We start from the raw sequence: 24,582 nt of genomic DNA on the forward strand, positions 1-24,582 counted from the left end.
CGGAGTCTGAGCAGAGAAGCGTCTTCAGTCGCCTCGGCGCAAGGACGCATGTTATATAATGTCTCGGCATTATCTTATTTATCTTTTCTCTGGATTTCTCTGCCGACGTCCTCAGGAAGCGGAGTCTGAGCAGAGAAGCGTCTTCAGTCGCCTCGGCGCAAGGACGCACCTTATTTAATGTCTCGGCATTATCTTATCTTATTTGTCTCTGGATTTCTCTGCCGGCGTCCTCAGGAAGCGGAGTCTGAGCAGAGAAGCGTCTTCAGTCGCCTCGGCGCAAGGACGCACTTTATTTAATGTCTCAGCATTATCTTATTTATCTTATTTATCTTATGTCTTATTTCTCTGGATTTCTCTGCCGACGTCCTCAGGAAGCGGAGTCTGAGCAGAGAAGCGTCTTCAGTCGCCTCGGCGCAAGGACGCACCTTATTTAATATCTCGGCATTATCTTATCTTATTTGTCTCTGGATTTCTCTGCCGGCGTCCTCAGGAAGCGGAGTCTGAGCAGAGAAGCGTCTTCAGTCGCCTCGGCGCAAGGACGCACTTTATTTAATGTCTCGGCATTATCTTATTTATCTTATTTATCTTATGTCTTATTTCTCTGGATTTCTCTGCCGACGTCCTCAGGAAGCGGAGTCTGAGCAGAGAAGCGTCTTCAGTCGCCTCGGCGCAAGGATGCACCTTATTTAATGTCTCGGCATTATCTTATCTTATTTGTCTCTGGATTTCTCTGCCGGCGTCCTCAGGAAGCGGAGTCTGAGCAGAGAAGCGTCTTCAGTCGCCTCGGCGCAAGGACGCACTTTATTTAATGTCTCGGCATTATCTTATTTATCTTTTGTCTTTGGATTTCTCTGCCGACGTCCTCAAGAAGCGGAGTCCGAGCAGAGAAGCGTCTTCAGTCGCCTCGGCGCCAGGACGCACACGGTACAAGGTACCATTTATTTAATGTCTTTACATTATTTTATCTTTGGATTTCTCTGCCGACGTCCTCAAGAAGCGGAGTCCGAGCAGAGAAGCGTCTTCAGTCGCCTCGGCGCCAGGACGCACACGGTACAAGGTACCATTTATTTAATGTCTTTACATTATTTTATCTTTGGATTTCTCTGCCGACGTCCTCAAGAAGCGGAGTCCGAGCAGAGAAGCGTCTTCAGTCGCCTCGGCGCCAGGACGCACACGGTACAAGGTACCATTTATTTAATGTCTTTACATTATTTTATCTTTGGATTTCTCTGCCGACGTCCTCAAGAAGCGGAGTCCGAGCAGAGAAGCGTCTTCAGTCGCCTCGGCGCCAGGACGCACACGGTACAAGGTACCATTTATTTAATGTCTTTACATTATTTTATCTTTGGATTTCTCTGCCGACGTCCTCAAGAAGCGGAGTCCGAGCAGAGAAGCGTCTTCAGTCGCCTCGGCGCCAGGACGCACACGGTACAAGGTACCATTTATTTAATGTTTTTACGTTACTTTACCTATTCTTGGATTTCTCTGCCGACGTCCTCAAGAAGCGGAGTCCGGGCAGAGAAGCGTCTTCAGTCGCCTCGGCGCAAGGACGCATACGGGACAAGGTACCCGTCCATTTGATGCCTTTACATTATTTTTGTTTTCGGATCTCTGCCGACGTCCTTGAAGAACGGACTCCGAGCAGGGAGCATTTGCAATCGCCTCGGCGAAAGAATGCTCACGACACCGACCCATTATTATTATAAGTCCGGTGAATCCTCGTCACGAGTTGACGAGCATTCGACCCATTTGTTCGAAACGAATCTGGTCCGCCCCGGCAATGCGAGGGTCGAAGTTCGCTAACTTCGCCGAAGTTTAAGTCCCGGTGACCGCCTCAGGGCTTGGTCAAGTCCTGGGCTAGGCTCGAAACGATGGAGCCTAAATCCTTGGTATAAGCACAAACGTTACTATACCATTGGTCGAGGGACCGAGCAATGGAGCTCGACAAGCTGAACCTAAACCCAAACCCTGTGGCGGGCGAAATTAGAGGCCATAGAGCCCATATCCTCGGAACCTAAAACGGATCCGAGCAGAAAAACTTGCGCTACGACAAACGTTTCCAAAAAAGAAATGTATATTCATCTCAAAAAGGCCCATAGGCTAAGTACAAAATTTGGGCTTGGCCCTTACAAGTATAGGAGGCCATCCCAACCCTAGGAGAAATAACAAAATTACATCGAAGGCTCAACCTCGGCCACCTCGGCCTCGGCGGTTCCGGGAGTGGTCGGCTCAGCATCCGAGACCTCTACAATGGCCTCGGCAACAACAGGAGTGGCCTCGGGGGCAACCTCGGTCACTTCAGGGTCGGCTACGGCCGCCTCGGCTACCGGAGTTTCTGCCTCCGCCTCCGCCCTCCCTGCTCCCGGTTTGAGCAGGTTTATATCGAAGTCCGGGAGGAGCCGCCGCAATTGGTTGCGGAAATCCCGGAAGCCTTGGATTAGCCCATTTACCCCCTCCTCAGCCATGAGGTCGTGAAACTCTTCCGACTCTCGGAAGAGCTTCACCGCGTTTTGGGCGTTCTCCCGAGCCTCGAGCTCCCGGGCCTCGTGATAAGAGGCCTTCCGCTCAAGGTCCCTAAGCTCCCGCTCGAGCTCTAGGTGGCGGCCGTGGGCGCCCTCCAACTCCTGCCCACGAGCGGCCAGTGCCTCCTCGGCCTTAACTAGCCGAGCCTCTGCGGCGCGCAGCTCGGATCTCGCCAACGAGTGCGCGCCCTTCTCCTCGTCGAGCTCGGCGGTTAGAGCTCGAATCTTCTCATCGGATGCTCCGATCTTCTCTTGGAGCACCCGTTGTTCGGCCTCGGAGGCCTGGTACTTCTCTTCGGAGGCCAGGTACTTGGCCTCGGCGGCCATGTACCTCCTCTGGGCCTCCTCGAAACTGCGCTCACGCCTCCGGGCCTCCCCCCGGTATTCGTGGACCAGGTGCATCAACATCTCCGTCTCGTGCACGTGCTGTAAAAGAGAGATGTGAGGCGCCAAAAAAAAAAAAAAAACAACAAAACGGTGAACAATCCTTGTAGAGGGGAGATTTTACTTACCCGGACGATGTTGCAGCGAGTGGCGTCCATGAAGGCGTTGTAGCTCATGGACTGCATCGTGGCCTGGTCAGCCGGGAGCAGCGCGAGCCGAATTACTTCGCGCGCCACCTGCGGGTTTTCGAGGGCTGAATCACCCTCGAACACGGACCAGGAGGGTGCATAGGGCACCTGTTCCTCCGAGCCTGGCAGGCTCGGGAGGCCAGCATCGGCTGGCCTAGATGGAGCCGACCCCGAGGCTCCTCGACTGCTCCCCGGCTGGGAGCTAAGGGGCAGGGGTCGGACGAGCGGCCGATCTGACTGCCGCACGACCACGGCGGGGCGTGCAAGCACGGGACCCGCAGGACTCCTCCCCTGGTCAGCAACTGAAGCGTCCTGCCGACCAGGGATCTGCGTTAGAGGCGTCGGGCATAAGGGCGCCATCGGGGCTCTGGATCCCGAACTCCCGGGACCCGCGCCCTCTCTCCGATCAGCCTCGGGGCGCGCCTCGGGGCGCGCAGGCTGAGAAGGCCCCGCCTCGGGGTGCGCGGGGCGTGAAGGACCCGCCTCGGCCACTACTGCCGCCGAGGGAGTCGAGGCAGCCGAGGTCTTTTGCTTCTTCCTCGGCTCCGTGGGCTCCCCCGAGAGCTCGGCTGCCCTCTTTTGGTAGCGGGCGTAAAGGACTTCGCTCTTTGTTACCATTTTCGCGATGTCTGCAAAGACGAACAAAATTAGAACATTAGAACAATTAAGGAAATAAAAATTGCTGTAGCTATCCTTACCCTGAGGACGTGCCGAGCTCAGGCCCACGTTCACCAGCGCGTCCTCGCTGATGAGGCCGTTCAGCGAGATTCCGTCCCCAAGGCTGCGGACGGCGTCAAAGATCCCCTCCTCACGTGTAGTAAGCCGGGGGAGCTTGTTGATGGACTTAAGCTGGGGTGGCCTCCACCTGGGGTCAAACCCCCAGGACCGTTCAGAGCCCAGGAAGAAGAACTTCTCCTTCCAGCCATGAATGGACGAGGGGGCACCATGGAAGAGTGGTGGACCCGCCCGGAGGGCAATGTAGAGCCACTCTCCGTCTCCCGGACTCGACTTAAAAATAAAAAGTCGCCGGAAGACGTTAACAGAGGTAGGAATCCCCTGTAATAAACACAGTGACAGGAAACCCATCACTGTCCTTCAAGCATTCGGAGTGAGTTGCGCCGGAACCAACTGGCATGCCGCCAGCAACTCATTCACGAAACTGTGGAGAGGGAATCGGAGGCCGGCCCAGAGTGACTCTGAGTGCACTCCGATCCGGCCTACCGGAGGATCGGTTACCCGATCCCTCCACCTGGCGGGTTCCAAACGAAACCCGCGAAGAGGGAAGAACCACTCTTCGGCCATCTCCACCTCCAAGACGCTCATGGTGGACACAACCTCACTAGGAATAGAACCCATTGTAGAAGAAGAAAGGGATTAAAAAAGGGGAAAAAAGGACAACCTGAGGAAGATGCCGGAAAAAAGGGCTTCGGCCTCAGGAAGGCGAAGAACAGAAAGCTAGAAGCAGGAAGCAATAGAAAGAGGACGGAAGGCTGGGGGAAGGTTTAAATAGACCTCCCCAACGGCCTGGATCAGCGAGAGATGCTGTATCCTGTTGAGATGACGACACGCGTCGATCTGAAAGACAGAACGACACCCATAATTAAGACCAGCGCTTCGAATGCCGAAGCGCCCCATTGGATCGTGCGGAAAGGCGTCCGCAATCGAAGATCGTGCAGCTCCATCATGAGCCCACGACGCGAGGACGCTTCGCGAAAAGTGTCCCAATAATGAGGCCTTTTCGGGAAACAAGAGACGTCGCCTAATCAAAGGCACCTCGAAGCTTCCGATAATTCAAAGCGCGCGATAAACCATTAATCTTTTGGGAACTGAAATGACCCATTAAAAGCTACTTCCCGCGCTCCAGCTGGTAGCCAACTGGAACTCGGAAGTCGGAGAGTAGTGTTGGGGGAAAAACCCCAAGTTATACTGTTGTGGAGGCGCTCGGCCGAAGGGTACTGGCCGGGAAGGCGCTCGACCAAAGGGCGTCGACCCGAAGGTTGCTCGGCTAGAAAGTGCCGAGCAGAAGGACCGCCGACCGAAGAGAGCGCCAAGGAAAGGCACCCGACTAAAACGCCCAAGTACGGCTGCTCGGCTAGAAAGAGCCGACCAGAGGATGCCGACCAGAGATAGCGCCAAAGGGAGGCGCTCGGTTAGGAAGCGCTTGCTCAAAAGACGCCGACCAGGGATACTTACAAGGCAACCCCGCCACAGGGCGCCCCATTGGGCGACCAGCTCGGCTCGGCACCTCTGTCGAGCCGATGCCTTAACCAAGCACTCAATCCTTCAAGGGATTTGACAACTCAACTACAACTTGCCGCCTGCCACATCTTTGAGCCATCAAAGCATGAGATCTCCGCAGGCGTTCGGCACGACTCGTCATTAATGCACGAGACCTCTTCAAGTCTCCGATGCACTCAGACATTTAATGAACACGGCTCAAGACGATCTCCGGATCGCTGAACCATTAGAGCGTATGGCCCTTCCTGACCGCCGGTTCATTCAGCAATTAATGCACTTACCATCCACGAACCCCAGGCCCACTACGGCCGGCGGTTCAACGACTCCAACAGGTCCGATCGACCGTGACAGCTCCCTGACTCCGGTCTGATCCGGCCTTATTCTCCACTACGCCATTAATGGGCCAAATCATGCCCAATTATTACAAAAGGGACCAACTCCCCTGTCACCTCCCAGGTAACGCAAAACCCCACTATAAAAGGGGAGCCTGGGGGGAAAGATGGGGGGAGAGGAAAACACTTGAAGCAAATAGCACAGACACCATTGATGACATCAAAGCTTTCATCTCTGCTTCATCTTAACTAAAATATTCTGTGCATACACTCTCTCTCCTCCCACTCCCTCCACATATTTGCCCCCTCTGACTTAAGCATCGGAGGGCCGGCGCCGGGGAGCCCGGCCACCGGTTTTTCTTGCAGGTCCGGCGCCCCGACAGCGGAGGACGCAGCCGGCCGGTGCACCGCCGTCCGCCCCCTGTAGCAGCGGAGCTCCTCCTTCTCCGGTTTCGCGGCAGCCCCCGGGTCCAATTTCCAGCAACATCACCCAACCAATATTTTCACTTGGAGGCTTCTGGGAGGCAGATTCCAATCAAATGGCGCGACGTCGGCATATTCTTAAAAAAAAAATTTAACTGTAAGATTGTGGCTGGGTAACTGGACCGGATGACTCTTAATCTCTCAATTCTATGATACGAACCTAACAGAATTTCTAGAATCTCTCAATTCTATGATAAATCGCGTCAAAAACTGGGCAAATAACTAAAATTATTTTATTTATTTTTGTTAATAAGTTATATTAGAAAGTAAAATGATTTAAGCAGGTTTTGTTGTAAGAAGATTTTGGCTTATTGTTCACTTCACCTTGAAATTTCCATCCATTTTTCTATCTTTTTGCATATAGACAACGGGATCTTATATTTTAATGCCTTTATGCACTGTTATTTGATTCATACATTTTTAACTAGCTCTTTTGTCATCCTAAGACCCTGTGGACGGATCATAGCCACAAGAAACTCATAGGCAATATTCTAAGGCCTATCTTTTGCCCACGTAGCCACATTGTGCAGCGAGATTAGGATAAGCTTCAATTGGCTCATTTCTTTCTACTCTAGAAAATGACCGAAATAGAAGGATTTTACCTAGAAATCTCTTTGGCTAGTTTTAGAGAGGCTATGATTACCAGCTCTTTTCTATCATGCCTTCATTGAGGCTGCCCACCATGTTTGATATGTATGGATAGAAATTATGAAAAGTACAGCAAGGCATTAATCAATCAATAAAACAAAAACATCAACCTCTATAGTCTTGCATGATGGCTTACACACACTAATGTATTGAATCAATTTTTCCAAGGCATATCAATCGTCTCCCACCGCTTGATTGACTACATTTCATGTGACTAACATGGCGCTCTCTAGCATTTCTTAGCCATTATAGCGCAGTCATTGGATTATTTACTTGTAACTCTTAAACGTAATAGTTAGTAGAGCATAGCATACAAGATTTGTGGCACATGAAATGTTATGTTAGTCATATAAATATCCGTCAAGATTTGTGAAATACATAATTTTAGTTATATAATGGAATAGATGATGTCTGTTTTCTCATATAAACATTTCATGAATAAGATGAGCCAATTAGAGCATGATGGGATTTTAGCCAGTGGACAAATTATTCTCAAGCATCTTACTCTGGAATATAAAGCTATATGATCTCACATGGAGGGGCAAAAAGGAAAAGAAAATTCATATTCTTGTAAGCTATGCGAGCAAGGGAAGTTGTGCAACATGATTTAAGTAGGAGTAAGAATCCAAATATATTTGTTCCATTCTGATTCGGATCCTGCAAGAATCCGACCCGATAAGAACGGGCAGCTCATTCATCACGCCAGGAACTTTTAATCCTCACCATACACTTGTCCACCGCCACATCCTCATGCTTTCTAAAGATGGAGATAGAGAGGTGATGGATTTCAAGTTATAAACGGAAAAGGACTAGGAACGGAATCAGGTTCCATAGGATTAGTGGAGGCACACTTGTGCCACCAGGTTGGGCAGGCACCGGCAGCATTATTCCTGACAAGTCCCCAAGAGGGACATGATGAAACTTTTGAGGGATAGCACCATAACTCCTATACTCTCCTTTAGATGCCACTATGCGAGAGAATACATCACAAAGCCAATGCTGAATTACTCTTTGCTTTGCTATCTACATCTAACTTTTTTATCCATAAATAATATTTTTATTGAATTTTAAAATTACTAGAACTATAAATATATGGGAAGAACGAATATATAATATTTTATATAAAATATTACTTATTTATAATATTTTATAAATAAGTAAATTACTATGTCCGACCCATCTACCATTCGGGACAGGGAGAACGGATTATAAGGTAACGTGGATACCGTGCATCCCTATATTTTGGGGAGTTTGTAAATAATTTGTTTTGATAAATTAGATTTATTCTACAAGTCTGGTATAAATATATCTATAGAAATTGAAAAATAAAATATACAAAAAAAATAGAAAAAATATTTATCACAATAGTCCACAATATAGCTCCCATATGATGGGTCATATAAATGCTGTCTAATCTGCAGAACTATTCGCTTTTCCATAAATATGTGTTACCTTATACACTATAAACAATCTATGGATTACCTTGTTTTATTTTATTTTATTTTATTTTTGACGAGGGCTGCACTTTGCTTTTCAAGATTATTCATCTTTTTTCTTGTTACTTCAGCATTTTTCTTGTTGCCTTGTAGCTGTTTGACACTAGAGCCTCGTGTCCATTGTTACGACAAAAAAAAAAAACACCTCAAATTTGCCTTCGAATTTGCATTTGACCTTCTATGGGCCTTCTTATAAAAACCAGTTCCCCCGCCCAACCTAAACAGTTTGATGATATTCCATGCTATGCTCCTATTTTTAAAGGTAAAGGACGGGGTGCAATGAATTTGAGAATCATGAACCACCTCAATAGCAATTCTTGCAAATATTTATGGGACACACGCAGGAGTCTCAATAAAATCATAGCAAACATACATAAAGGTACAATCAAATTGAATTTACTTAATTGGTGTCCTTAAAAGGACTTTGACCAACTGCACCTTAGCCAAATCCAAGCATGTTTTGCAAGGCAAGGTTTTCGTTCAAGTCAAGCGGGCAATCCTGAGTGACATTTGCGTACATGGTTACAACTTGCAACAACCCGTGGTCCACATGTTGTTGCTTTTGCGTGCCATGTCCATACCACTATTGCGTTTATCTTTTAACCTATAAGTGGGCTATATATTTATCATATAAATGTTCTGTTGCTGTCTAAAATCAGAGATTGTCGGAACGTATCCGATGAAGGATCCTTCAATACTTAAGTGAGCATGGTAAAAGTTTTCCTAGACTTTCATGCATCCACGCTCTCGTATTGGTTTAGGGAATGGTTAGTGGTTAAACCTTTGTTATCTAGACTTAAGAGGAACATAATACCACATGGCCGCCTCGCTTTGCAGCTAGCAACACCATGTCCTTAAATTCAAGGCAAAAATTAAAAAAAGAAAAAGTTGATGGAACTTTGCATAAACGTCGATTGCTTGGTGTTGGCAATAGACGTCATGTTTTGTGCAGGAATTTTGCTATGATTGGAGTTTTGTAGGCACATTAGGCTTGATCTAATAAGCTTTTGCAATAAATTGTTTTGGATGTTTATTGATGGACCGCGTCAAGTGATCATTTGATCTGCACCCGCACTTAAACGTGCCTCACATTTGTGAACCACTTTACTAATTCAGAACCATCGAGAAAGAGTGCCTATTGGAGATGAGTGGGAGATCAATGGCCATTTCTCCAATGTTACATCTCAATCTCATGTCAGTCCCTCGTTATACATTAATGGCACAATCTTTGCAAGGAAGTTACTGCGCCCTCGTAAATTGCCATCTTGCATATTTTTTAATTTGCTCAAAAATTGAATAACAGAACATTTTTGTAGCCCTATCTATAAATAATTGTTAACTCAGCTGGTTGGCAATTTCTTTTCTCCAAATGTTTATCCTTAGGAGATGTCCAAAGTTCATTTTTTTTTATAAAAAAATTGGTTTAATGAAAAGCTTTATGCAAACTTTAATGATGTTTCAGCCTGATAATCTAAAGAGACTTTTAACTTCAAATAATCCAGCGAAACTTCCTAACAGCTAACTCACAATTTTCATTTCTAGCTGCACACAAGATAAATATTAGAACAATGGTCATTTCTAACCATTTAATCTCAACCAGGACCCTTGCCTCAAAAAAAGAAAGCTTGGCAGTGCATTGTAGCTTCCAATTATCCAACTACACTAAATAATTTCAGACCATTTTTGAGGAAAATATTATCTAAACTTCATCTCCTGTTCAAATCATATCAGATGAACCTTTGTATTGCTATGAGAACATTTTCTAAATAACAGCTCGCCAATTAATTAGGGTTCTATTTTAACACAAAGGTTTGATCAAATCAGAGGTCCTCTTTAACCTCTAGTTTCATGCTTGATCCATGCAAGTGCGAACGAAAACCTCAGCAATCCAAGGAAATAAAACGAGGGGGGACGAAGCACATGCATGCGCTGCACAAAACAATTGAACCAACTCCTTGCAGCATCAAGATTGAACCATTGATAAATTTAAATTATCTCAATAAACTTTTCGCCAAAGAAAAAAAATAATAATGGAACAAACTGGAAGACATACTCATGCATGCATTCGAGTGATAAAAGCCGCAGGACCCTATCAAATGAGAATACGATCTAATTCAGAACAGTAGAATCTGAAGCATAATCATCCTCTAAGGCGGTAGAGTCGGCATTGTCGCCGCCGCAGCACCTCAACACGAAGCCGGTGCCCGGTAGTAAGCATAATACACACTCCCAGGATTCATGAACTCAAAAATCTTCGTTCCCAAGCATTATTTGCCTCAGGAAAAGCTCCGCCGCAGGAGTCCATGCCACCACCGAAGCCACCTGCTCAATCCGATCGCATGCACCCCTATCGTCATTCGTCGGGACGCTGTGGCAAGACCGCATTTTCCTTTTCTTCTTCTAGCTCTTCCAAGCCCATCTGATATCTTTTTACCGGTCTGTAACAGTTGTAAAACGAGGGAAAACTATGGAATGGAACAAAGATATGGGAAATGAATACCAAAAGAATCAGCTGCTAAAAAGCTAGTCAGGAGAAAGGTGATGATGGAACTTGAGGAGACGAGAAATAAATCAAATAATGGGAGCAGAGTTGAACGGTTGACAATACAATTAGGAGTCCAAAAGAGGGTATGGTTCTCTATCTTCACGAGGACTCCGCTGCCATTGGCGATAAGTAGAATTCAAAGGTGACGTAGAAGCCCAGGAAGATGGGATTTGTTGTTGAATTAAGTAACAAGCTATGCAATAAATAAGTGACATAAATAAACGAATATTGATGGCACGGATCTTTTGAGAAACAAGCTTTTTTTTTAAAAATATGGCACGGATTAATTCATGCATGTACGTGGATGAGAATTTGAAGGAGGGAAGACACCTACGCAATAGGATTTCTTTTTTCCTTTGATCATGTGGTATTAGTTGGGGTTCCCTTCATGGTCTTTGCATTCGCTTCCACTCGTTTACTTCCCCTTTCTCTCTCCAGCATTTGCATGTGACCACCTTTTGACCAGGTTTCTCGTTGTATGACGGTCTTCGTCCCTGACAACTTGACCACGACCATTCCTACCATGACCGCTAAAATTAAAGCATTATTTGTATCATTTTACGTAATTATCATACTTTATTCACTTGTCATTTGTGTTACATGAACATTTATAGCCGGTTCAAGAATACATTTTGAGTACATATCCAAGTCACACTTGCACACCCAGCATTTTTTTTTTCCTGCTTTCATGAATAGATGGATAATTTGACTCTTCCAACAGTAGTTCAACCCTTCAACCCACCATAATATTGACTTTCTTGGTCAAGAATGTAGATATTCAAATAACTTTGCAAAATATTTTTTTTTTTCTTGCATCTCTCGACAATCTTTAAAGTTTGAAAAACACATAGTGAAAAACCTTAACAAATATACCATGTTGTACTTTTTTTATACAAATTAAAATTAAACATAAACTTAAATTATAATTATTTTTTCTTGGTATACCTATTTTTCTTTTTTTTTTCTTGCTGAGTTACATACTTGGACGTCTATCTGAATCCGATTCTCATATCAGTGTCCATACAATATTGCTTGTAATTGATAAATTAAAGAACAAACTTCATCTCTGTTATCGCTTTTTTTTAAAAAAAATTTCTTGTGCTTCTCCTTTCTTCAAGCACTTTGTGCCTGTTGCTTTCGGAGGGTAAATAACTTTACACAAAAAAAGGTTTTATTTTGTTTGGTGCCTTCACGAACTACTACACTCAAATATGGTTCTCTTCATCATAAATTTGCACTTGGGTGTTCTATTTAAATTATATACTGACCTTTAACTCGGTTTTCTTTCAACGTCTAAAACATCCGCACATTCATACTTAATTTTCTTTTCGGATTCAAGATGGATTTTTCCAACCACAGGACTCAATATGAATGTCTAAAAATTATACTCAAGCATAGCATAATAGCATAGAGTAAAACCTATGAACTACAAAACTTTTGACGAAGGACTCGAACCTTATTTTTCAAATTCACGTCATTAATATATAATTGCAAATATCCAAGGTTGTATCAAAAGATTTCAATAAGTTTATGCTGATATAGAATTATGCATATCATAGAGCCCTGTTATTTCCTTTCTATAATATTTTGAGCTTGAGTTGATTAGCCAAAAGCAATGAGAAAAGGAATGTGGGTACAAGAAAATATTTTAGGAGATTGCCATCACTATGAATTGCTTCAGGTACATATAGTCTCCTCACCTCGGATGCTAGATACATGACAAAACTGCTCCCAGAGAGTAACATCAGCAACATAACAGTTATTCTTGCTCCATTTGCTTTTTCAAGCCCTCGAGATGTCCATATTCTCTGCCCTTGTCCTCCACAACTTCTTTGCAATTGCATTTTCTCTTATTAAGATTTGTGCCACATTTGAGAGAGACCTTTGCAATTTGCATCACATAATGCATTTATTGTTATCTCTACATGCACAATGCCCCTTATGTGTTTGGATAAATCAATTTCTTCTTTTTCAGCAGGGAAGTAGACCCGGTCATCCAAGTCTATCTGTTTCTCATCATCTTCTTCTTCATTGCGGCTACTTTCAGCAGAGGTTTTGGCTTTGTCTTCTCCATAGTTTACTTCCAGATTGATTACATCAGGTTCCTCCATAGGATCCTCGGTCAGCAAAAGTGTGAAATTTCAGAATATACACTCAGCTGCTGGTTCAGCACACCTGGAATAGGAATATAAAAATCAAGCATGCATCATATATTGCAAGATCAAGCATGCATCATATATTGCATTTAGGGTCTGAAATAAGAAAGATTATTTGAATAATTTATTATGAGAGAAGCAGCAAACAGAACAAGATTCAAATAAGAGAGATATGTCTGAAATTCTAGGATAGAAATTGTGTCCGTTACTTAATCCTCCTATTTCAAAAACCAACACTGGCGATGATGCGCTTTTACTTTTTTGACGGAAACCTCGGCAATGAAATGTCAAAGCAGTAGGTTATCTTCGCCAAAAATCGACCAAAATACTGGATAAATTTGAAGCAAATTCCTCAAATGTTTGACAGACGGCTAGACTCATTTGATCAAAAGAATTGTAGCTTGCAGGTCCAAAGAAGTGGAAAATATTTGGCATATCACCCCATTCAAATTTCAAGGGATGCTCCCCAAGTAATTATGTAAAACAGGTTATATTCCACCCCCCACCTTAATATGACCCCATACCTTTTGCAGATTGACTCTAAAAAAATGATTCCCAAATCAAGGTATGATTTTTAAGTCTGCATATATCCTGATGAGATGCTCTTAAATTGTGGAATTCGGTTGAGATGATCTTCACATACTCTGTCTCAATGTTGTCAAAGTTAATCAACAATTGTAGAATCAATTCATAATTCTTTAAACTAGAAATTTGTTTCTGCAAGAAAGAATCGAGAAATCCTAACCATGGTACCTTTGTTTCAATCCTCGACTAATTCTAACCGAGTGGATTATCGGAAGAAAAAATAATTATATCACAAAACATCGTTACAAAATTTGCCATTTCTACTAGCAGAAGCACTCACCTATTGCAACCAAGGGTGATGACAGTCGTCACGATCCCATCCAGCTTCAGCCTCCGCTTCCTCCTCGTGACGTCAACGGAGATGAGCACGGGCGTCTCTCCATCGCCAAAAGGCGCTTCCTTTCCCCTCCTGGCCGGCAGCCGGATCCCCATCGCCGACGCCCGGGACCGGGAGAGCCCGGAGGAGAGCTTGCGGAGGCCGACCTTTCGAGGGTGGTGGAAGTACTCCGGATGGATCGCCGAGGCGTCTCGCCGGTAAACCACTGCTCCCTCCCATGGCGAACTGGTGAGGTCCTCGTCCTCGTCGCCAACGCCATCAGCGGTGGCGGTGAAGTCGGTGGTCTCGGAGAAGGTGAAAGACGATGCTTTTAGGAGAAACGAGGGGTTTTTGAGGAGAACTCGGGAGGGAATTAGTGGGGATTTCGAGGTGAGAGAAGGGAAGGGGCGTTTAGGGTTTGGAATGGAGGGGGAGAGCATGGAATTGGGGGCGTGGGGAGTGGTTCTGATGGTTTGTAGGAGAGGGGGAGGAAGAAGAGAAGAAGAAGGGAAGATGAGAGCCACGGGGGCTGTTTCTTTGTTATTTGGATGAGACAAGTTTATTAGGGTTTAGTTAGGGTTTCGGGTCCGGGGACTGGAGCAGTTGGGGGGGGTGCAAGGATGGGGCTGATAGTGGATTGGGTATCATGTGCTGGCCAGACGGCAAATAGCCATTTTACTGCCAAACCCAAACTTAGGTTTCGAGGTCCTTTTGATTACTGTCAGGAATCAGGATTAATCAACAAAAAGCTCGGTTTGTTTAAACTTTTGAACATTTTCAAAATAATTTTCTTTTTCATACATATCCTCATAAATATAAAATTTATATAAATATCCTCCTAGAATTAGTATTTGCATATATACTCTTATAAAATACTTATTTTGTATGTATACTCTTTATTTTTTTTTTCTTTCATATGTGCCCACACCATCTAACACAGTCAAAATATTAATGGTTTAAAATTAAGATGACTGAAATATCTTTAATCAATAGATATGCAAAAGAAAACCTTTATATGGGTATACATGCAAATAATATTTTGCGAGGTATTTATGTAATTTCACATATTTAGGAGAGTTTGCATGCAAAAAAAAAAAATTCCAACCTGTTTTATGTAGCTATGTAGCTTTTTTTGTTTGAGGTTTGCGTATAACTAAAGCATTCCTTTATATTTCGTGGATACAACAGCTCGAGTATGAAACCAGGCACAAAATGAAATTCAAATAAGCAGCCAAATAAGGAGTATACTTGCTAGATGGGGGATGAGGATGACTTCGCTTTGTGAGGCATGCCCGGATGCTGAGAAGACTATTAGCCATGTACTTCTTCGATACCTTACAGCTATGCAGATCTGGAGATGCTCACCAGTGTTAGTCTACTCGGGGTGGGAGTCAGTGGAGGACAAGCTCCGGTTTCTGAGAGAGGCCACCCGGAGACCGAGCACTACAGAGATGGGGATAGCAGCAACTTAGTTGGCCTATCATATATAGTTGGACAAGAACGACCGTCTGTTCGAGGGCAGGAGGCCGTCTCCACGGATTGTGATGGACAGAGCCATGCGGTGTGCAGCAGAGGTGACTATGTTGGCTACGTCGTCCTCATCTGAGATGACCAGAGACATCTGGGATATCTATTGCGCTGCTTCAGCGTCCAGGTTTATCTACTTTTCTTGGATACCCCTACCTCCTGACTATCTCAAGATGAATTTCGATGGAGGCATGGCATGTGATGGTGTTTCTGGGGGAGTGGATTTTGTGATTAGGAATCATGAGGGTAGATTTATAGCAGCCGAAGGGCGGAGCACATCTGGACTGACCGTAGTAGGAGCGGAACTACAGGTAGCATGGGAGGGCATATTGTATGCAAGACGAGTGGTGGGGGTTGACAGCTTATTCATTGAGGGTGATTCATCCACGGTGATTGACTGGATTCGGAGAGCAGACAGATGCAGGGATGGCCATCCTTTGATACGGGATACTCGTACATTGGTGAGGGTGCTGATCTCTTTCTAGATAGCTCATGTGTATCGGAAAGCGAATAGTGCAGCAGACTGGGTCACCTCCTATATTTTCCGGCACTCTGGGGAGGTCCTTTGGACTAGCTTAGCTAGTATTCCATACTCTTTGTATTGTTTACTTTCACTTGATTTGCCAGCTTGTACTCACGCTAGACTTATATGAATTGAAATGCTACTTTTGAACAAAAAAAGAAAGAAGCAGCCAAATATTTAGAGCCACCAACTTTATGCTTATACGCCTCTTGAAGCAATTGACTGAAAGCAAAATTTGGTTGATACTGGTTTAACAATAGACCATGACTCATATCTAATAGATATCTATATTCATTCAACATCCCTATCCAAAATCTTCCAAATGAACCATTTAATACATGCAGATTAATCACTATAAGACTCTTGCAAGTATGCAGCAATATGAGATGTTGCATAAGAGTTAAAGATGTCCGTGACTTGACTGCTCTGTTCAAATTTCTTTATTAGAGAGAGATCATTTAGCATTTTCTAGATTGCATCATCTTCATGTATCTGTCCTTTGCTCTGCAAAATAAATAAGAGAAAACAATGGACTCTAAGTTTAAAAAGGAGTCGATGTTTGCAAACAATTTCCTCTAGATTTTATCCAGAGGGAAGTGCATATATATGAAAAATCGGCATGGAGATATTACCTGAAGTACATCCGAGAGAGAAGTAAATAAGGGCATGGGCTATGTTTAAATAGGTGACAAAAGCAAAGTTTCCAGTAAATTCAGTCGATGGAGGTAGAGATATTAAGACTCCCACCATTAGCTAATGCATGGACACATAGCAATAGTGCCACGAAAAGAACAAGCAAAGAAACAACTGTTTCTCTCTAACCGGGGAAGATTTTAAACTTGTCAAGTAGGGTTTATGCAAGCCTGCTAGATTAAGAAGTCAGAAGTACGAACATTAGTGCATCATGCTGACCGAAAGCAGTATACCCCTTCCTATATACCAACTCTCTTAGCTATCCCCTTAGACTAATATCTAAGCCCCCCACCCCTACTTCATGCAGGTTCCACTTGCTAGCAAGGTGGTGTAGGTCTATATGATGTAGAGGAATTGATCTTCACCTGAAACCTCACTACAGTGCCACAAAGCAGTAGAGGAAGTCCCCTCCAGAAAAAAATTAACATTTATCCAGGCTGGAGAAACTTGCAACATAGTGGAGGTTCTATTTGTAAAACTTCAAATGATGGAAGTGAAGATCATTTTATAAAGGATTTAACTAGTAAGAGAACAATAATAGGAATGAGATGTCATTCAGATATATTGAGAAAAGGGAAGTGTAACATGTCACAACTAGGTTGAAATAAAAGAGGAACAAATAATAAAATAGAGCTACTTGCAGAGTGGTTCATATTACTATTACCTTAATTGATGGGGCCATAGCAATAGCTCAAGTCATGCAAGATGCAGCTTACGAAAGAACGGTAGGTAGCTCAGAAAGAGAATTTCTTGAATTTAGACAAAAAAATTTGTATGGCTTCAAGGATGCGGATAGCTCCTCTGCAAAGCAATGCATGTAAACTTTTAGATTTGGAGCCACATTGCATATTAAATGGTAGAATAGAAAAATTAGCAGGAGCATTTCTGGATCTTAATGTCTTATCGTTTATGGCAAGAAGAGGATTTGAGCCTCACTCATGCTTCCGTTCCATGATTGAAATCTTATGTCTAGATCTTAGAATCCAAATCAAAATAGCTCTCGGTGATCTGGATCCTATCCTTGGACCCGGATTAATGTAGGATCACAAGATTCAGATTCATACGATGGATAGTCCGTTGATCATGATCATGATATCCAAGTTGATAATGCTAATTAGATAATAAATTAATAAGTGGGTCCAATTTATGTAATTTATGTGATTATGTGGTTTTTTAAATTATTTCCTACCAACTAGTTTTGAATAATAAAATAAGTCTGTCAGTAGAGCTCATAGAGTTAGAAAACTCTATATAAAGTTTGTACTTTTACGGCCATGTTCAAATCTTGTCCTTGTTTTTCTCTGAAATATTCTACTTAAAAAGAATAATTGAATTGTTAGATGATATGTTAATTTTTTGAATAACCAAACAAAATATTTATTTCATCAGACACGCAATAAATGGGTCCTTATGGTGAAAATTAAACTAGTTGTCTGTATGACTTCTTATTCTCCATCCTTTTACTTTATAATTGACTTATATTTCAATTTTTGTATTTCTTTTATATTCAAAAAATTCTAGAAGGAATTAGAAAAGTCCTACGGTTTACGATTCGATCCACAATCCAATCTGATTAATTAGTCCCCTCTGTGATTTATGACTCAGTCCTGACAATATTTGTTTCGTTTAATCTTATATAAAAAGAATATTCTAAATAAAGTGTTGCTTCTTAAGGAACCAAGACAAACATTGACGAGCAGCTGTTTAATGTGATAGCTTTCTAAATCAAGTTTATTATAGAGGAATTAATCTTAGCTTCTGAAAATGCCAACTTAGTTCCTCCAAGAACATGCTAAAAATCAAATAACAAATGGAGTGAGCCGTTTCTTATTGCTAGTAGCAACTCAGAGGGGCATAGCAACATGGGCTGAACATGGGTTTGTTCGATCCCGGCCCAATCAGGTCCTGACTTGATTGGACCTACTTTTGAAGACCTGTATAGTTTAGGTTGACATTAAACGGCAAAACAAAATTGGGTATGGCTTTTGTAATTTCTTATGTAATCTAGTCTAACAGAATCGATTATGTTCTATAAATGCGGGTCGATCCAGAATATATTGATTTGGCTCGAACTCAAAACAACCAAAATTTTTTTAAAAAAATCTGAACCATATAAAACCGTCCTTGACTTTTGCTTTCAGGCCACAAGATGCAACTTGATCGAGCTCAATCAAATATACCCAATCCCGAGCCAGCACATTTGGGGCCTTGATAGCGACTCCATTTGGTGGTGTTGGGTAATCGATCGGTGGCTGATGAAGAGTTCTTTCAATATCAAAGTGCGAGAATGCTACATCTGATTGCACGAACATTTCAGAATTCTCAACTATCAGCGAGAAACAGCTTCATTTTTGCATTTGAGAATCTTTAGATCATTCACCGAATTCTTTAGAATGATGTGTCATCTGGAACAACCAATAATGTGATCCACTTAAAATTCTGAGCGAGCTGGACCATTAAAACTTGTAGGGACCATTTGTTGAAAGCAAACATAAATGCCGCTATCTACCAAGAATCATTTTTATCTAGACTAGATAAATATCCCGACCATTTGCTTAATTTCTTATCTATACTAGATAAGAGATTAAAAATGGGATAGTATGGTCGCATGAGATGAATGCATTTTTATCTTTTATGATATACTTGATCCAATGATACCTCCCATTACGCACGAGCTATATGCTAATTCCAGTCGAAAATATCGTGCCAACTAGACTTCCCTTGACACAGTTTGGGCAGTGGCAATTTACTATTTAAATTATATCTGTCTGTTAGTTAAACCGTCCGGGAGATTAGAAAGCCACAAGGCCACGATTCGACTTGTTCTAGATTAAATCCTCGTTTAACTAAAAGGAATCTGAGGGAAGATAGAAAAGAAACAGGTTGGCAGCGCTGGTAAAATAAATAAATAAAATAACTAAAATAGCCGGCTGGTTTCGCGTCTAGGGAAGCTGAAAGTACGCAACTGAAGAAACTTCGTGGCAAGTTCCAGGATAAAATGACTGGTATGCAGGAATCAGGAAATGCTGAAGAGAACAAGAGGAGATTGGATGAGCATCGTATTCGGACATAAGCGTATAAAAGCATATTAGGTAGGAAAGGCCATCAAGACCATTGCAACTTGCAGGGACCATTTGTTTGAAGCATCGCATGCAGACATAAATATCGCTATCTAACAAGAACCATCCACCTACCATCTGATGGATGCCCGCCCTGGACGATGAACGAGTCAGACAACGAATAAAGTGAGCTGGACATAACTATATAAAAGTTGCGTTCCTTCTCCAGTACGCAACTGAAGAAACTTCCTGGCAAGTTCCAGGATAAAATGACCGGTATGCAGGAATCAGGATAAATAATGTCACAAATCTGGATTTGTTTATTTTTAAAAAATAATGATAGTAAGGTCTCAAATCTTGGTTTGTCTAGACTAGATGAGAGATTAAAAATGGGATGGTACGGTCCCATGGGATGAATGCATTTTTATCTTTTACGATATACTTGATCCAATGATACCTCGCATATCGCACGAGCTATATGCTAATTCCAGTCTAAAATATTGTGCCAACTAGACTTACCTTGACGCAGTTTGGGCAGGGGTGATCTCGGGAGATTAAAAAGCCAAAACGCCAGGGTTCCGCGTGTTCTAGATTAAATCCTCGTTTAACTAAAAGGAATCTGAGGGAAATTACAAAAGAAACAAGTTGGCAGCGCTGGTAAAATAAATAAAAAAATAACTAAAATAGCCGGCAGGTTGGAAACCGCGTCAGGTGTTCGATGTAGGTTGCTTCTCCAGTACGCAACTGAAGAAAATGGCAAATGAAGTGGGTTGTCTTTTATTATTTTCTAGCCACCTTCATGCCAAGTTCCAGGATAAAACTTGCAGGGACCATTTGTTTTTTTTTTTTGGTAGAACGGGGACCATTTGTTCAAAGCATCCAATAATGCAAACATAATAATTGCTATCCGCCAAGAATACAGTCAGACAACGAATAAATTGATCCGCTTAAAATGCTGATCAGTGAGCTGGGAAGGCTGTCACGACCATCTTCATGTCAACAGTAGGGCATGTTCATTGGGATCTTTATACATAGGCTTTGAATGATCCGTAGTGCCTCACAGCTTTTCCTTCTTCCTGAGTGTCGAGAGTTTCGTCCCCCTCTGTAAGTCTCAAAAAAATGGCAATGATTCTTGATGCCTTTGTGGGAAGATCCATTGGCAAGCTTTTAGAATTTATAGAGGGAGAGATATCCATGGTGCTGGGCGTGAAGGATGAGCTCAGGAAGCTTCAGAGAACGATGGAGAGGATAAGAGGCTTTCTCGAATCCGCAGAGCGGAAGAGGCATGCAGATCGGAATATTAATACATGGGTGACGGAGTTGAAAGATATCATGTATGATGCGGATGATATCATCGACCTCTGTATGATCGAGGGCAGGAGATTGTTGGAAGATCATACGTCTAAATCAGCGGTACGCCATCCCTCATGTTTATTTTCTTGCTTTAGCTGTATCAAGTCTCGGCATGAAATTGGTAGCAAAATTAGAAAACTTAATGATAGGCTAAAAGAGATGAATGAGGATAGATCAATATTGTCTAAACTAGATCACACTGAGAAAGATGTTCAAGTGAGAGGAGTAAATCATCGCCAGACTTTTCCTAGTGGGGTTAAGTCCGATATTGTAGGGACACAAATTGAAGAGGCTACCCAGAGTCTCGTTGAGTCGTTGATTAAAGAAGATAACAAAAAATACCGAATTTTGGGTATCGTTGGGATGGGTGGAATAGGCAAGACCACTCTTGCTTCTAATATCTACAATGACGAAGGGATAAAAGAGAACTTTCCTATACGATTATGGGCGTGTGTTTCTCAAGAATTTTCAGAGATAAAATTGCTGAAAGCGATAATTGAGAGTGCAGGTGAAAAGTGTGGGGAGTTTGAAACCAAGGCGGCGCTTGTACCCTATCTTTCCTCTATACTTTCTAAAATTTTTTTTATTGTATTAGATGATGTATGGCACACAGATGTATGGGAACATTTGCTTCGATATCCCATTGAAAGTGCAACAGCCAGTGGCAAGATTCTGATTACCACTCGAAATAGAAACGTGGCCAGAAATATGAGAGCAGAGATCCACCGTGTTGATAAAATGGATAATGATAGTGGCTGGGAATTGCTCCACAAGAATGTCTTTGGAGATGATGATGATGAGGAGGAGGATATCTCTAGATTAAAAGAAATTGGGGTTCAAATTGTTGAAAAATGTGATGGTCTTCCTCTTGCAATCAAAGTCATTGCAGGGGTTTTAAGGTCGAAGGATAGAAGCACCATAGAATGGAATAAGGTTCTCAAAAGTGATGCATGGTCCATGAGCCAACTTCATGAAGAACTCCCAGGAGCTCTATTTTTGAGTTATGAAAACTTACCATCTGATCTCAAACAGTGTTTTCTTTATTGCTCATTGTTTCTTGAGGATTATATCATGGATCGCGATGATCTTATTCATTACTGGGTGGTCGAAGGTTTTATACAACCAGCACAAGAGGATACACTTATGGAAGATCTAGCAGAGGACTATTATATGGAGTTAATTGGGAGGAACCTTTTACAGCCATATAATGTTGATAACTGGGGTGACCGACATGGGAATCTGTGCAAGATGCATGATCTGCTACGTTCCCTTGCTCTATTTTTGATATGTGATGAAAGCATTTTTCTTGGCAGCGAGCAATCACCTAACATAAACCCCTTGACTAAAATTCGACGCTTGTCAATGTGGAATGCCGAGCAAGTCCCTGATGCAATAAAACAGCAAAAGTGCTTGAGGACTCTAATGCTCCTAAGGAGTCCCAAGGAAAAGATGATAGAGAATGAACTTTTTGAGAGACTGCGGTTTCTACGAAGCATAACAATAAACGATGCGAGAATTGAGAGGCTTACAGACTCTATAGGAGATCTTTTGCACCTGAGATATTTAGATCTTGATCGGACGAACATCAGTAATTTGCCAGAGTCCATCGGATGCCTCGTAAACCTGCAGATATTGAATCTCTCGGGTTGTAGCTCTTTATATGCTCTCCCTAAGGCAATCACAAAATTGTGTAATCTAAGATGCCTTCGTCTTGGAGGAGGAACTCCATTGAGTCATGTACCAAAGGGACTGGGCAAATTAAAACATCTTAACCATCTTGAAGGATTTGTGGTTAGCCATGATGACAGAAGAGGCACGCAAGATGACGAGGGGTGCGATCTGGAGGAGCTGCAGTCTCTGCCCCAGTTGAGATTCCTAGAGGTAAGGAGCTTGGAGAGGGCACAACCAGTGGGAGCTCCGGTACTCGCAGACACCCGCTCTCTGAGGACACTAATTTTGACTTCCAGCCCACCATCCGAAGATGTGGAAGATGCAATTGCAACTCAAAGAATTGATGAGATTTACAATGAGCTCTCTCCTCGATCCACCCACCTACAAAGACTTGACATCAATGACTTCTTGGGTACTCGATTTCCCACCTGGATGATGTCACCTTCCTTGAATGTTTCTTTTCCTAACCTGACATCCATAAAACTCATTGATTGTAAATCATGTCCTCAGCTTCCTCCACTGGGCTTGCTGCTCCAGCTGAAATTCCTTTTCATTGCTGGAGCACATACAATCAAAACCATTGGACCTGAATTTCTTGGCCCCCGTGCATCGGCAGCAGCAGGGACAGCATTTCCCAAGCTTGAAGAGCTGGAATTTTGCTCGATGAACAACTGGGAAGAATGGTCGTTTGGTATGGTGGAGGGGGTTGGTGAAGAAAGAAGAGGAGCCTCCAAGTTGCTGCCTCGTCTCAAGAGGCTGTTTCTTTGGTTCTGTCCCAAGCTGAGAGCTCTTCCAGAAGGACTACGGCATGCCACCAGTTTACAGGAATTGGTTATCTTTGATGCCGACAACCTAATAGAAATCGACAACCTTCCCGCATTAAAGTCTCTACATATAGAACGGTGTCCGAGGTTGGAGCACGTGAAGAATCTTGATAAGTTGCAATACCTAAAGGTCATGGAGACATTCGCCGCAGATGCTGATGGAGAGACAGAGCACCTCCCACAGTGGTTACTGGAGCTACTTCAAAATGCACCAGCTGCTCTACAAAATTTAAAAAGGTTTACACTAACATGCAGCTTACCACTCCTTAAGACCTTCCTCAAGGACGGCCCCAACTGGCCCATCATTCAGTGGATCCCCCACGTCATGATCAGCAGCGGCAAGCTTGATAAATTTGGCCGCTCTCAGTCATATATCGAGTATACCAAGGACCCTCCCGCCTTCAAAACCAACGTGGTGGAATCAGAAGAATCGGCGGATTGATAAAGCGTCCGGAAGCATCCTCTCTTTTATCGAGGTGATCAATTTCTCCTTCCATTACTTTTTTGTTTCTGTTTCTATTTTTATTCACCCTAGCACCTTTAAACTGGCTACCTGTTATGTCGCTAATCTTATGGTAATCTCATCCTTCCCCAGATACCACTGCTCGTGCTTCCTTCTTGATCGAGGACAGCGGATCACTGGCTGCTCAGCATTTTCCCTATCTTTCGCTTCATGTTTTCCTCCCCCCCGTTTCGTGGTTGTGTCGCTTGATTTAAACCTTTCTGTTTGGTTTTATTTTGCATGCCTTCTGTAATTTCTGTTTCCTGGTGTTTTTGATACATATGTAATTTCTGTTTCCTCTTGTTTTGATGACATGATCATTTGCTGGAGTGTAACTTTTAGAATTTATATGAAATCAATCAACATTTCTCTCAAACTCTGTGCCTCTGATGTTTGTTTCTCCTTAATCTTGGAGACCAGCTTGAATTCCTAAATTTTGATTCGAGTATTCCAGCAGAAACTGCTTAGCCTATGATTGTTTTGCGATTGAAGATTGGTCGCATTTGAAAGAGCCTGTCAATATTACAGCAGATGGGG

General features: G+C 43.1%; 3 protein-coding genes across 4 annotated transcripts; 1 reads left to right on the top strand and 2 right to left on the bottom strand.

The window, feature by feature from the left end:
• Positions 1-2,171: 2,171 nt before the first annotated feature.
• LOC103718681 lies at positions 2,172-3,091 on the bottom strand. The gene is made up of 2 exons (XM_008807604.1): positions 3,035-3,091; positions 2,172-2,948 (listed from the first exon to the last, which is right to left on the bottom strand). Exons 1-2 carry the CDS (start codon positions 3,089-3,091, stop codon positions 2,172-2,174), a joined length of 834 nt encoding a protein of 277 aa, XP_008805826.1.
• A 9,379-nt stretch (positions 3,092-12,470) lies between these two features.
• On the bottom strand, positions 12,471-14,485 carry LOC103718671 (large ribosomal RNA subunit accumulation protein YCED homolog 1, chloroplastic-like). Its single transcript, XM_039115098.1, has 2 exons — positions 13,858-14,485; positions 12,471-13,011 (listed from the first exon to the last, which is right to left on the bottom strand). The coding sequence occupies exons 1-2, from the start codon at positions 14,331-14,333 to the stop codon at positions 12,978-12,980; spliced, it is 510 nt and encodes a 169-aa protein (XP_038971026.1). The 5' UTR covers positions 14,334-14,485; the 3' UTR covers positions 12,471-12,977.
• Positions 14,486-20,632: 6,147 nt separating this feature from the next.
• Positions 20,633-24,421, top strand: LOC120104248 (putative disease resistance protein RGA3). 2 transcript variants are annotated; one of them, XM_039115100.1, is made up of 2 exons: positions 20,633-23,131; positions 23,230-23,782. In XM_039115100.1, exons 1-2 carry the CDS (start codon positions 20,815-20,817, stop codon positions 23,307-23,309), a joined length of 2,397 nt encoding a protein of 798 aa, XP_038971028.1. In that variant the 5' UTR covers positions 20,633-20,814; the 3' UTR covers positions 23,310-23,782. The 2 variants fall into 2 exon arrangements, with proteins under 2 accessions (XP_038971028.1, XP_038971027.1); XM_039115099.1 differs by adding an exon at positions 24,139-24,421 and having other exon boundaries at positions 20,649-24,019.
• Positions 24,422-24,582: the final 161 nt, after the last annotated feature.

This window comes from Phoenix dactylifera, chromosome 17, assembly GCF_009389715.1.
Source record: "Phoenix dactylifera cultivar Barhee BC4 chromosome 17, palm_55x_up_171113_PBpolish2nd_filt_p, whole genome shotgun sequence".
Taxonomy (NCBI): domain Eukaryota; kingdom Viridiplantae; phylum Streptophyta; class Magnoliopsida; order Arecales; family Arecaceae; genus Phoenix; species Phoenix dactylifera.

Coding starts and splice junctions, on each gene's coding strand:
- LOC103718681 (XM_008807604.1), bottom strand. CDS start 3,091: ATGCAGTCCATGAGCTACAACGCCTTCATGGACGCCACTCGCTGCAAC. Junction 2,949..3,034: donor CTCGCTGCAACATCGTCCGG/GTAAGTAAAATC, acceptor TCTCTTTTACAG/CACGTGCACGAGACGGAGAT.
- LOC120104248 (XM_039115099.1), top strand. CDS start 20,815: ATGGCAATGATTCTTGATGCCTTTGTGGGAAGATCCATTGGCAAGCTT.
- LOC103718671 (XM_039115098.1), bottom strand. CDS start 14,333: ATGCTCTCCCCCTCCATTCCAAACCCTAAACGCCCCTTCCCTTCTCTC. Junction 13,012..13,857: donor ATCACCCTTGGTTGCAATAG/GTGAGTGCTTCT, acceptor TTCCTATTCCAG/GTGTGCTGAACCAGCAGCTG.